Below are 15079 nucleotides of genomic sequence, written 5' to 3' on the forward strand. Positions count from 1 at the left end.
TACACTTAGGTTGGAGTCATTAAAACTCGTTTTTCAACCACTCCACAAATTTCTTGTTAACAAACTATAGTTTTGGCAAGTCGGTTAGAACATCTACTTTGTGCATGACACAAGTCATTTTTCCAACAAATGTTTACAGACAGATTATTTAACTTATAATTCACTGTATCACAATTCCAGTGGGTCAGAAGTACACTAAGTTGACTGTGTCTTCAAACAGCTTGGAAAATTCCAGAAAATGATGTCATGGCTTTAGAAGCTTCTGATAGGCTAATTGACATCATTTGAGTCAATTGGAGGTGTACCTGTGGATGTATTTCAAGGCCTACCTTCAATCTCAGTGCCTCAGTGCTTGACATCATGGGAAAATCAAAAGAAATCAGCCAAGACCCCAGAAAAAGAATTGGAGACCTCTACAAGTCTGGTTCATCCTTGGGAGCAATTTCCAAATGCCTGAAGGTACCACGTTCATCTGTACAAACAATAGTACACAAGTATAAACACCATGGGACCACGCAGCCGTCATACCGCTCAGGAAGGAGACGCGTTCTGTGTCCTAGAGATGAACATACTTTGGTGCGAAAAGTGCAAATTAATCCCAGAACAGCAGCAAAGGACCTTCTGAAGATGCTGGAGGAAACAGGTACAAAAGTATCAGAAAGGCCGCTCAGCAAGGAAGAAGCCACTGCTCCAAAACCGCCATAAAAAAATGCCAGACTATGGTTTGCAACTGTAAATGGGGACAAAGATCGTACTTTTTGGAGAAATGTCCTCTGGTCTGATGAAACAAAAATAGAACCTTTTGGCCATAATGACCTTCATTATGTTTAGAGGAAAAAGGCTTGCAAGCCAAAGAACACCATCCCAACCATGAAGCACGGGGGTGGCAGCATCATGTTGTGGGGGTGCTTTGCTGCAGGAGGGACTGGTGCACTTCACAAAATAGATGGCATCATGAGGTAGGAAAAATATGTGGATATATTGAAGCAGCATCTCAAGACACAGTCCGGAAGTTAAAGCTTGGTCGCAAATGGGTCTTCCAAATGGACAATGACCCCAAGCACACTTCCAAAGTTGTGGCAAAATAGCTTAAGGACAACAACGTTAAGGTATTGGAGTGACCATCACAAAGCCCTGAACTCAATCCTATAGAAAATTTGAGGGCAGAACTGAAAAAGTATGTGCGAGCAAGGAGGCCTACAAACCTGACTCAGTTACACCAGCTCTGTCAGGAGGAATGGGCCAAAATTCACCCAACTTAATGTAGGAAGCTTGTGGAAGGCTACCCAAAACATTTGACCGAAGTTAAACAATTTAAAGGCAATGCTACCAAATAATAATTGAGTGTATGTACATTTCTGACCCACTTAAAATGTGATGATAGAAATAAAAGCTGAAATAATTCATTCTCTGCTATTATTCTGACATTTGACATTCTTAAAATAAAGTGGTGATCCTAACTGACCTAAGACAGGGAATTTTTACTAGGATTAAATGTCAGGAATTGTGAAAAACAGAGTTTGAATGTATTTGGCTAAGGTGTATGTAAACTTCAGACTTCAACTGTGTATATATATATATATGAAATAATAACAACAATAATAATTCTCCAACATGCCATTGGCCATCGAAGGTGAGCATTTGCCTACATTTGCAGAACTGCAGTCAGGTGTCGTGTCTTTAGTATCATTTAAGGTGAAGACTGTTATTTTATCAAATCAATTCTCTGTAATTATTATTACGTGATTAAACAAATCATGTAAAATTAATTAACTAGGAAGTCGGGGCACCATGGAAAATCTTCAGATTACAAAGTTACAATTTTCCAAATATAACTCTTCAGATATTTTAATATCTGATCAATTAGTCTTCTATTAATTAATTATTCTTTACCTCACGTCAGTCTCATTTCAAACGTCATATAATTTTTGGTTATCTGCACGAACACAGCCTAAACCATGAATCATCCGTACATCAATTGGCTTAATCATTTATTTACTAACTAACTAAATAATCACAGAAATGCATAAATCAAACAAACAGTAGATATTGGTTACAAACAATGATAGGGAAGATCCCCTAGTGAGCTAAACCGATATGACGGCTTGGTGGACAAAGGGAAGGGTGTGTGGACTGAGAGAGCGGGAAAGACAAAATGGCTTCACTACACAGTGGATAATTATATTCGTCGGTCCGTCTGCTGGAGAGTCATTTCATCAGAGAGTGGTTGTAGGTCTATCGGCGGCTCCTGATAGTGTCTGTAATGGATATGTCAGGCGCCCATTGTTCTTAGAATAGATGTTTCGGTGGTTGTTGGTATTTGCATCCCAGGTTTACATCATTTCTAGCTTCAGACTAGTAATTAATATCTATGATTTGCTCTTATTCTGTAGGGATCGATAGTCTCATAGTTTAACAATTTCCATCCGTGTAGCCAAATCACCACGTGGTATGGTTTTCTAGTCTTGGTACTCAAACCTGTGCCACCTCAGCTTACACCGAGGTACGCGTGGTCTTAACTATTCGCAGTCACAGCTCACGCTGCCAGATCATGTCTGTGCTCATGGGGGCGTGGCTGCTGACTAAACTTTACAGGGAATACAATTCTCTCAAAATTAAAGGTTAACATCACATTACATAATTTCACAAATAGTTTGAACTTTACTCATTCATTTTATAAAATAATTAGATGCAAACACCATAACTGAGAAATGGACACATTCAGAGATATAGTTATGTGTGTTTCCTGTCCTTTGTGAGGTTACCAAATGAAACACACTCAACATAACTGTCCCTTAAGTGTCCATGGACCCTTCCAACATTCTCACAAGTGGACATATAGTTTCATTTTCCCATTTTGGGGACTTAAGAGTTCGGCCACATGAAATCCTTTGTTCACTCTGTGGTCTCTCTCTCCCTTTTCATGCAGAGAGAGAGTCTCCGCCAGGAATTTACAACCTGAGATACAGAACCTGGGTGTAGGAGAGAGTGAGAAAGGGGGAAGCCACGATCTACACCCAGAAAGGGCCACTTCATGACACAAGTCAAGACCCTGGTGAGGACGATGAGCACGCAGATGAGCTTCCCTGAGATGGTTTCTTACAGTTTTTGCAGAAATTATTCAGTCGTGCAAAGCCACAATTTCAACAGCTGTCCGGGTGGCTGGTCTCAGACCATCCCGTAGGTGAAGAGGCTGCATGTGGAGGTCCTGGGCTGACGTGGTTACACGTGGTCTGCAGTTGAGACCAGTTGGACGTACAGTACTGCCAAATTCTCTAAAAAAACATTGGAGGCGGCTTATGGTTGAGAAATTAACATTAAATTATCTGGCAACAGATCTGGTGGACATTCCTGCAGTCAGCATGCCAATTGCAAGCTCCCTCAAAACTTGAGACATCTGTGGCACTGTGTTGTGTGACAAAACTGCACATTTTAGAGTGGCCTTTTATTGTTCCCAGCACAAGGTCACCTGTGTAATGATCATGCTGTTTAATCAGCTTCTTGATATGACACACCTGTCAGGTGGATGGATTATCTTGGCAAAGGAGAAGTGCTCAGTAACAGGGATGTAAACACACATTTGTGCACAAAATTTGAAAGAAAGAAGCTTTTTGTGCGCCTGTGAAATTTCTGGAATGTTTATTTCAGCTCATGAAACATGGGAAAAACACTTTACATGTTGCGTTTTGATTTATGTTCAGTATACATGCAGTATAACTTATGCCACATAGTGGAATACAAGGTCTGAGTTATAACTAAATTGTCAAATTCTGAGTAATATGTGTTCCATGTGTACAACACTTATTATTTATTTATTTAACTAGGCAAGTCAGTTAAGAACAAATTCTTATTTACAATGACGGCCTACCAAAAGGCAAAAGACCTCCTGCGGGGACGGGGGCTGGGATTAAAAATAAAAATAAAAAATAAATAAATAACATGTAAATATAGGACAAAACACATTACGGCGAGAGACAATACAACACTACATAAAGAGAGACCTAAGACAACAACATAGCAAGGCAGCAACACATGATAACACAGCATGGTAGCAACACAACATGACAATAATATGGTATCAACACAACATGGTAGCAGCACAAAACATGGTATAAACATTATTGGGCACAGACAACAGCACCAAGGGCAAGAAGGTAGACAACAATACATCACGCAAAGCAGCCACAACTGTCAGTAAGAGTGTCCATGTGTCCACTACCATGTGTACACTCTAGAACACAACCCGTGTCACGTCTAGATAAAGACATCCAGGATTAGTTGCACAGGCACACAAGCACACTTCACTCATGGACCAAAAAGCGTTTAATCTAGTCAGCTGCTTTCTTTATAAGTTTTTATTTTCTTTGAGACTGGGGGGTATTTGTCAGCCCTGTGCCGTGCTGATCTGGCGCTTATGATCCTCACCCAAGAGAGTAGGTAATAGGATGGCATTTGGGACACAGCCCTTGTCCCCGGTCACTGGACTCACTGGGAGAAAGGGGATGAATGGAGGATAAGAAGAAGAGGAGGAGAGTGTTCCTGAAAGGGAAAAACAGACCCTGAGGTTCCAGGGTGTGGGACTGACTGGGCCTAGATATGTTTCCACTTTATGTTGAGCATTTTGCACAACACATTCCCTACATACACAGTTGAAATCGGAAGTTTACATACAAATCAAATCAAAGTTTATTTGTCACGAGCGCCAAATACAACAGGTGTAGACCTTACAGTGAAATGCTTACTTACAGGCTCCAACCAATAGTGCAAAAAAGGTATTAGGTGAACAATAGGTAAGTAAAGAAATAAAAACAACAGTAAAAAGACAGTGAAAAACAGTAGCAAGGCTATATATAGTAGTGAGGCTATGTACAGACACCGGTTAGTCGGGCTGATTGAGGTAGTATGTACATGTAGATATGGTTAAAGTGACCATGTATATACGATGCACAGAGAGTAGCAGTAGCGTAAAGAGGGGTCGGCGGGTGGTGGGACACAATGCAGATAGCCCGGTTAGCCAATGTGCAGGAGCACTGATTGGTCGGGCCTATTGAGGTAGTATGTACATATGTACATGAATGTGTCGTTAAAGTGACTGTGCACATATGATAAACAGAGAGTAGTAGCAGCGTAAAAGAGGGGTGGGGGGGGGGGGGCACACAATGCAAATAGTCCTGGTAGCCATTTGATTACCTGTTCAGGAGTCTTATGGCTTGGGGGTAAAAACTGTTGAGAAGCCTTTTTGTCCTAGACTTGGCACTCCGGTACCGCTTGCCATGCGGTAGTAGAGAGAACAGTCGATGACTGGGGTGGCTAGCGTCTTTGACAATCTTTTTTGGCTTTCCTCTGACACTGCCTGGTGTAGAGGTCTTGGATGGCAGGCAGCTTAGCCTCAGTGATGTACTGGGCCGTACGCACTACCCTCTGTAGTGCCTTGCGGTCGGAGGCCGAGCAATTACCAGTGATGCAACCAGTCAGGATGCTCTCGATGCTGCAGCTGTGGAAACATTTGAGGATCTCAGGACCCATGCCAAATATTTCCTGAGGGGGAATCGGCTTTGTCGTGCCCACTTCACGACTGTCTTGGTGTGTTTGGACCATTCTAGTTTGTTCTAGTTTGTACAGCCCCGTCGATGAGAATGGGGGCATACTCGGTCCTCCTTTTTCTGTAGTCCACAATCATATCAGCCAAATACATTTAAACTTTTCACAATTATTGACATTTAATCCTAGTGAAAATTCCGTCTTAGGTCAGTTAGGATCCCCACTTTATTTTAAGAATGTGAAACGTCAGAATAATAGTATAGAGAATGATTTATTTCAGCTTTTATTTCTATCATCACATTCCCAGTGGGTCAAAAGTTTACATACACTCAATTAGTATTTGGTAGCATTGCCTTTAAATTGTTGAACTTGGATCAAACGCTTCGGCTAACCTTCCACAAGCTTCCTACAATAAGTTGGGTGAATTTTGGGCCATTCCTCCTGACAGAGCTGGTGTAACTGAGTCAGGTTTGTAGGCCTCCTTGCTCGAACATGCTTTTTCAGTTCTGCCCACAAATTTTCTATAGGATTGAGGTCAGGGCTTTGTGATGGCCACTCCAATACCTTGAATTTGTTGTCCTTAAGCCATTTTGCCACAACTTTGGAAGTATGCTTCGGGTCATTGTCCATTTGAAAGACCCATTTGCGACCAAGCATTAACTTCGTGACTGATGTCTTGAGATGTTGCTTCAATATATCCACAAATTTCCTTTCTCATGATGCCATCTATTTTGTGAAGTGCACCAGTCCCTCCTGCAGCAAAGCACCCCCACAACATGATGCTGCCACCCCCGTGCTTCACAGTTGTGATGGTGTTCTTCGGCTTGATAGCCTCCCCCTTTTCCCCCCCAAACATAACAATGGTCATTATGGCCAAACAGTTCTATTTTTTGTTTCATCTGTCCAGAGGACATTTCTCCAAAAAGTATGATCTTTGTCCCCATGTGCAGTTGCAAACCGTAGTTTGGCTTTTTTATGGTGGTTTTGGAGCAGTGGCTTCTTCCTTGCTGAGCGGCCTTTCAGGTTATGTCGACATAGGACTCGTTTTACTGTGGATATAGATACTTGTGTACCTGATTCCTCCAGCATCTTCACAAGGTCCTTTGCTGTTGTTCTGGGATTAATTTCCACTCTTCACACCAAAGTACGTTCATCTCTAGGAGACAGAATGCATCTCCTTCCAGAGCAGTATGACGGCTGCGTGGTCCCATGGTGTTTATACTTGCGTACTATTGTTTGTACAGATGAGCGTGGTACCTTCTGGCATTTGGAAATTGCTCCCAGTGGAGTCCTACAATTTTTTTTCTGGGGTCTTCGCTGATTTCTTTAGATTTTCCCATGATGTCAAGCAAAGAGGCACTGAGTTTGAAGGTAAGCCTGGAAATACATCCACAGGTACACCTCCAATTGACTCAAATTATGTCAATTGGCCTATTAGAAGCTTCTAAAGCCATGACATCATTGCTGGAATTTTCCAAGCTGTTTAAAGCACAGTCAACTTAGTGTATGTAAACTTCTGACCCACTGGAATTGTGATACAGTGAATTATAAGTGAAATAATTTGTCTGTAAGCAATTGTTGGAAAAATGGCTTGTGTCAATCACAAAGTAGATGTCCTAACCGACTTGCAAAAACTATAGTTTGTTAACAAGAAATTTGTGGTGTGGTTGAAAAACTAGTTTTAATGACTCCAACCTAAGTGTATGTAAACTTCCGACTTCAACTGTAGAACTGACAGAGATACTGTACATTTACACACAGAGACAGAGACTGAGGCTAGGACTACTATAATGCGTATTGCGCCAGTGTCTGGCCTTGGTTTCAGCTAGGGTAAGCATCCCTCTGCCTTTTTTATATGAGACACAAACCGACCAAATGTATTGTTTTGGCACTGTATTTCTATGCCTCTCCACTAGCTAATTGCACAATTGTGAACTATTTCAGAGTCAAACAATAGGCACAGAGGGCTTTCCACCAAGGTAAAGTAAACATTTTGTTCAAGGATATCTGAAATTACAGATGAGTCAAAAAATCAGCATGTGAAAAGACTTACAATCAGATGCAAATTCTCCAGAGATAGAACCCCCAAATAAACAAACACAGCTGGTGATTTATTCACCTGCATCCCCTCTGCATATCCATGTCTCAGGGATTGCATTAGGGAATGATCTGATTATTTTTTTTTTTTATTATTTTTTATTTTTTCTAATCCTAATTTACCCCATGGCCAGCTTACCCAATGGCCATTATTCTTTCAACTGCCAATTTGTAAGCAGCAGCTGTAGTTTAAAGTATCGTCCAGACTTTCCTCAACCCCGAGGTACTGCGGCAGACGATTACATCTAAACAAAAACACCCACAGACAATAAGACGATACATTGAGTTTCTCCATCAGTCCGTACACACAAGGGGGCGGCAGGTAGCATAGTGGTTGGAGTGTTGGGTCAGTAACCGAATGGTTCCTGGATCAAATCCCCGAGCTGACAAGGTAAAAATCTGCCTTTCTACCCCTGAACAAGGCATTTAACCCACTGTTCCCTGGTAGGCCATCATTGTAAATAAGAATTTGTTCTTAACGGACTTGCCTAGTTAAATAAAGGTTAAAACGTATTTATTTTTTTTTGGGGGGGGGGGGGGGGGTTCTATCTCTTGACTCTCTGTGCTAGCTAGTAGCCCAAAGTTTACCTGTGGCTTTCTGCTTGTCTAGTTGTCCTAGCTAGAACATCTGTGTGTGAGGACAAGCACATCGATCTTAACACAGAGTTGTGTTAGACATCTCTGTCACATCTGTCACCGCAAGTCTCCTCGGATTGTTTGATGTCATCAGACTGCAGTCTTGTCGAGGTGACAAAAGGACAAGTTCCATTTCAACAAGGAAACAACATGCAGATGTCTCTACCGGAGAGTGAGTTAAAGAGACAGAGAGAGAGAGATAGAAAGAAAGAGAGCGAAAAGAAAGTGAGAGACAGAGACAGAGAAAGAGAGAAGCCTACCTTTGGCTGTGATGGCAGGCTGCTCCCCCAGCAGCAGCTTTAGTCTCTTGGCGTGGATTTTGCCTTGGTAATGTGACTGTGCCACCACTGCTGAGGTGAAGGACATGTTACACAGCGTGCAGCACTTGTTCTTGTCCACGTCTCCCTCCTCACTTCCCTGCAAAACACACACACACACACACACAGGTTCAGTCAACAAGGCTATCAGCCAAAAAAGAGTAACAGAGAAAAACATATCACTATCACTTTAAAGGAAGTAGATTTTATTTTTTCACTGGAAGCTTTGATAAATTAACTCATGAATATGACAAAAGGAATTGTGTGGTCAAATATAGGGTCATTTTTTGGGAGGGTCATTTTTCAGGGGGGAAAAACCCCTCAAAGGTAATATTGTTCTAGATGTGACCCCCAACCCCATATGATTCATCACTGTGTGTGTGTGGTGTAGTGTACTCTGCGTGGGGGTGTACAATATAACCCTGCACCAGCAAATACTCCCCAAACCCTGTATATTAGAGCCACATGGTGCTTAGGGGGCAGCTGTATATTTAGCAGCACATCAGTAAGCTCGACACGCCACAGTTCCTGGGGACAAGAGCAATTTACACTCCTCGTGGGCTTAATCATTTGGTTCTTGGTGGGATGCAAATGGAGGCATTTCAGAAGTTGTATGGAGTATATTGACAACACCCTGTCGTTCTCCACTAACATCAAGGCGGTGACCCGATCCTGTAGGTTCATGCTCTACAACATTCGCAGAGTACGACCCTGCCTCACACAGGAAGCGGCGCAGGTCCTAATCCAGGCACTTGTCATCTCCCGTCTGGATTACTGCAACTCGTTGTTGGGTGGGCTCCCTGCCTGTGCCATTAAACCCCTACAACTCATCCAGAACGCCGCAGCCCGTCTGGTGTTCAACCTTCCCAAGTTCTCTCACGTCACCCCGCTCCTCCGCTCTCTCCACTGGCTTCCAGTCGAAGCTCGCATCCGCAAGACCATGGTGCTTGCCTATGGAGCTGTGAGGGGAACGGCACCTCCGTACCTTCAGGCTCTGATCAGGCCCTACACCCAAACAAGGGCACTGCGTTCATCCACCTCTGGCCTGCTCGCCTCCCTACCTCTGAGGAAGCACAGTTCCCGCTCAGCCCAGTCAAAACTGTTCGCTGCTCTGGCACCCCAATGGTGGAACAAGCTCCCTCACGACGCCAGGACAGCGGAGTCAATCACCACCTTCCGGAGTCACCTGAAACCCCACCTCTTTAAGGAATACCTGGGATAGGATAAAGTAATCCTTCTAACCCCCCCTTAAAGATATAGATGCACTATTGTAAAGTGGTTGTTCCACTGGATATTATAAGGTGAATGCACCAATTTGTAAGTCGCTCTGGATAAGAGCGTCTGCTAAATGACTTAAATGTAAATGTAAATGTATATGAAAGTGCGGAGTGATGGGATGGAGGACCTCTCCCTGTAACTGCATCTGTGCTGCCTCCCTGCCTGATGCAGAAACGCATTATCCTGACAGAGAGACAGAGAGCGAGCACCTGGCTGCCAGACTGTGGGAGATGGATGCAGCCATTTCTACCAGGAAGCTATCCCACCAGGCGGCTTATAGACAGGCTGATAGTCCAGAAGAAAAACGATCAAAACTTCAGACCCAAATCATTCTGATTTAAGTTCACTTTCTTGTGTTGTGAATGTGCTATTACATTTTAAAGGTCCAACGCAGCCGTTTTTATCTTAATATCAAATCATTTCTGGGTAACAAATAAGTACCTAGCTTCTTACCAAGAGCAATTTCTCAAGCAAGAATTTAGCTAGGACTGTCTGGTAGTGGTCTGAGTGGGGAGTGGAAAACTGAAAAGTAGCTGTTATTAGCAGAGAGGTTTGGAACACTCTTTCTACTTGGTCAATTAACTAATTGACCACCTGGTGATGTCAGCAGGTAGCCCAAAACTCCATCCCACAACAACAGGCTGAAATTCCAGGCAGATTATTATTCCAACCTCACAGTGTGGAAATGGACTGACAATACAAAACATTAGGAACACCTTCCTATTGAGTTGCACCTCCTCCTTCCCCCCTGATGCTGGCCCATGCTGACTCCAATGCTTCCCACAGTTTTGCAAAGTTGGCTAGTTGTCCTTTTGATGGTGGACCATTCTTGATACACGCTGAAAACTGTTGAGCGTGGAAAAACCCAGTAGCGTTGCAGTTCTTTACACAAACCAGCACTTACAGTACTACACCGTTCAAATGCACTTAAATGTTTTGTCGTGCCCATTCACCCGCTGAATTCACACATTCACACTCATTGAAGTGGATTTAACAAGTGACATCAATAAGGGATCATAGCTTTCACCTAGTCAGTCTATGTCATGGAAAGAGGTGTTCTTAATGTTTGGTATACTCAGTGTATATAAAACACAGGGAAAACACGTTTTTGACTGCATAGGGCCTTTAACAGTCACAAACATATTTAACTTGTTTTGCTTGCTGGAGCCAGGCAGTTTACATTTTAGACACAAAAGCATTCCTCATATACATTTCCCTCGTATAGTACAGAATGTATGCATAATACGCAGCACTGCACTGAAAGGAATCTTAAAGAGCCATATGATGGATGAGCCCATCTCCTTCTGTGACTAAAACCCAAAGCTTGTTTTCAGGTATTCCCCACGGTTCCATCTCCCTGCGAAGTGGAGAACATGGCAGTAGTGGATAGTGATCTGGTTACAGCACAGCACACTGTGACACAACGCTGTGCTTTAAGGCACAGTCACACGTTACATGACACCAACACAAAACACTCCTCTATACATAGCCTTGACACGCAATTCCCCGTACTACTGAGCCGAATAGAACAGATCGGATCCTTGATGGTGCACTGCAGTGTGATGTAGGCCTAGGGTCTGCAGGCTTGCGAGAGACAGCGTGTGGATGTGTCTCAAATGTGACTCTTTTCAGGAAACTAGGCGTATGTTGCACGCCACTACTTCACAGCAGAAGCATTTGAACATAAACATGTATTTTTCTGTCAAAATGCATTTTTTGGGGGCAGAAATGCCTTCTGAAACTTGTGAACTTTCATGTGCCTTAATTACAAACTTGTATTACATCCATAAATATTTATAAAATTGTAAAATTACAAGCCTAGTTGGTTTAGCCATGGAAAAAGTCAGGAACCTTCCCACTAGCCATGATTGGCCGCGATAATGTATGGGCTGGATATGCCGGGAGATGAGTTTGGATTGGTCTGCCATGTAGCATCTCTATAACGTGAGCTGTTCAGTTTGAAAGATATAACGTTAACCATCGAGAACTACAAAAGTTTTGCTACTTTTCTCTTCAACATTGATGCCCTGAATTTAGCAGGCGCTATCGACAGATCAGTAGGAAAAAGTGATGGGTTACTTTCTGCACACCTGCCATGGTCAGTGTGAAGTGGAGTGACTTGACACAAAGCTGGCCAAACAAGATGTAGCTACAAACAAAACGGAGTAAATTGGTTCCAGTCTGCCATGAAGCGTTCATCCATGTATACAGGTAAGAGTCTAGCTACATTTTCCAGATATAAGTTTCTAATGGTCAGAAAGTCATTTTTATTGCAAGTTAAAGCATACTGTTAGTTAGCTAGCAAACATTAGCTTGTAGACATCCGTGTAGTAATATTATTTGAATCAGAAATCCATTTTCATTGCTAGTTATAGCCTAAAGTTAGATAGTTAACATTGAACCTAGTTTGTTAGCTTTAGCTACCTGCAGATTCATACTACAGCTATGTCAATGTTTGTATTTGTAGTAGTATGAGTTGGGGTTATGCCGGTTCATTGTTTAGCTAGCTAGCTACCTAGCTAGCTACATGTCTAAACAAAACACTTCGGCCAGATTATTAGATGACCCATCAAATTAGCAGGTGTGTCTGGGGGTGATTACGGACATCGATTGTATTTCATGAACATGTGTACATGTCTAGGCAATAGTGACCCATCCACTTCGCTAGATGTGGGTGAGGGGTGGTTATAGCATTTCCTTCACATGACCCGTCGATTTAGAAAAGTGTGTCGGGTAAGCGTCATCTCAAAAGTGGGGTTCCGAGTCTATCAACTTTCTAAGCAGAATTACTTTCCCATTGTTCCTCAACTGCAGTGTACGATATACAATTTTCTACCTCTGAGTCTCTACTTTTATGCAATGTAAAAGACATAATTTCAAATTGTGCTACATAAGACCTAATCGAGGCGATCAGTCACAAATGGTAACCTATTAGAGATAGCGAGATAGCAAGATGGCGCCGACAGAGATGGTCGCCTCGCTTCAAGTACTTAGGAAACTATGCAGTAATTTTTTTTATGTATTATTTGTTACATTGTTAGCTCAGAAAATCTTAAGTGTTATTACATACAGCCGGGAAGAACTATTAGATATAAGAGCGGTGTCAATTTATCAACATTACAACCAGGAATATGACCTTCCCGAAGCGAATCATTTGTTCGAACCTCCACCCTGGACATAGGATCTAATCCCAGAGAGGGACCCAAAACAACGTTGTCGCCGCAGGAGAGGCAGATGGAGTGGCCTCCTGGTCAGACTTAGAAGGCCAGCACACCATCCACCGCTTCCGAGCATATTAGTCGCCAATATCCAGCTTATTCAGGATATGTTGTCAGAGTCGGTACAGCCAACGGGCTTCTTCATGAGTTGTGGCACCAGAAACAAACATCTTTCTGGTAAGAAGAAGGGTGGGGGTGTATGCCTCATGATTAATGACTCATGGTGTAACAATAACAACATACAGGAACACAAGTCCTTTTGTTCACCTGACCTAGAATTTCTTACAATCAAATGCCGATTGCATTATCTCCCAAGAGAATTATTTTCGATTATAGTCACAGTCGACTATATCCCCCCCAAGCAGATACCTCGACAGCCCTGAAAGAACTTCACTGGACACCATATATCCTGAGGCTGCATTTATTGTAGCTGGGGATCTTAACAAAGCTAATTTGAGAACAACGCTACCTAAATTATACCAGTACATTGACTGTTGTACCTGCTCAAGCAAAACACTGGACCACTGCTACTCTAACTAGCGCAATGCAGACCTCCCCTGCCCTCCCTTCGGCAAATCTGAACACAACTCCATCTTGCTCGTACTGTCCTATAGGCAGAAACTCAAACAGGATGTACCCGTGACTAGAACCATTCAACGCTGGTTTGACCAATCGGAATCCACACTTCAAAATTGTTTTGATCACGTGGACTGGAAAATGTTCCGGAAAGCCAATAACAGTAATTTATACACTGACTCTGTGAGTGAGTTTATTAGGAAGTGCATTGGAGATGTTGTACCCACTGTGACTATTAAAACCTACCCCAACTAGAAACCGTGGATAGATGGCAGCATTCGCACAAAACTGAAAGCACAAACCACCGCATTCAACCATGGAAAGAGGTCGGGAATATGGCCGAATTCAAACAGTGTAGTTATTCCCTCCACAAGGCAATCAAACAAGCAACATGTTGGTATATGGACAAAATGGAGTTGCAATTCAACGGCCCAGACACGAGACGTGTGTGGTAGAGTCTACAGGCAATTACAGACTCCAAAAAAAAAACAGCCACGTCATGGGCACCGATGTCTTGCTTCCAGACAAGTTAAACACCTTCTTTGCCCGCTTTGAGGATAATAAATTGCCACTGACGCAACTCGCTACCAAGGACTGCGGTCCTCCCCTCTCCTTCTCCGTGGCCGACATGAGTAAGACATTTAAACGTGTTAACCCTCGCAAGGCTGCTGGCCGAAACGGAATCCCTAGCTGCATCATCAGAGCATGCGCAGACCACCTATCCCAGTCTGCTGTCCCCACATGCTTCAAGATGGCCACCATTGTTCCTGTACCAAAGATAACTGAACAAAATGACTATTACCCCGTAGCACTCACTTCTGTCATCATGAAGTGCTTGGAGAGACTAGTCAAGGATCATATCACCTCCACCTTACCTGCCACCCTAGACCCACTTCAGTTTGCATACTGACCCAACAGGTCCACAGACGATGCAATCGCCATCACACTGCACACTGCCCTATCCCATCTGGACAAGAGGAATACCTATGTAAGAATGCTGTTTATTGACTACAGCTCAGCATTCAACACCATAGTACCCTCCAAGCTCATCATTAAGCTTAAGGCCCTGGGTCTCAACCCTGCCCTGTGCAATTGGGTCCTGGACTTTGACGGGCCGCCCCCAGGTGGTGAAGGTAGGAAACAACATCTCCACTTTGCTGATCCTCAACACTGGGGCCCCACAAGGGTGCATGCTCAGCCCCCTCCTGTACTCCCTGTTCACCCATGACTGCGTGGCCATGCACGCCTCCTACACAATCATCAAGTTTGCAGACGACACAACAGTAGTGGGCCTGATCACCAACAACGACGAAACAGCCTACAGGGTGGAGGTGAGGGCACTTGGAAGTGTGCTGTCAGGAAAACAACCTCTCACTCAATGTAAACAAAACAAAGGAGATGATCGTGGACTTCAGG

At 43.2% G+C, this 15079-nt stretch overlaps 1 protein-coding gene across 1 annotated transcript in view; it reads right to left on the bottom strand.

The window, feature by feature from the left end:
- Positions 1–15079, bottom strand: part of LOC106580521 (zinc finger matrin-type protein 4) — a 196659-nt gene that overhangs the window by 60178 nt on the left and 121402 nt on the right. The window contains exon 4 of the mRNA XM_045703277.2: positions 8535–8691. Within this exon, the coding sequence (XP_045559233.1) occupies positions 8535–8691 (157 nt within the window). The remainder of the gene's footprint in view (positions 1–8534; positions 8692–15079) is intronic.

The sequence above is a fragment of the Salmo salar genome, chromosome 20 (genome assembly GCF_965601325.2).
Source record: "Salmo salar chromosome 20, fSalSal1, whole genome shotgun sequence".
NCBI classification, from domain to species: domain Eukaryota; kingdom Metazoa; phylum Chordata; class Actinopteri; order Salmoniformes; family Salmonidae; genus Salmo; species Salmo salar.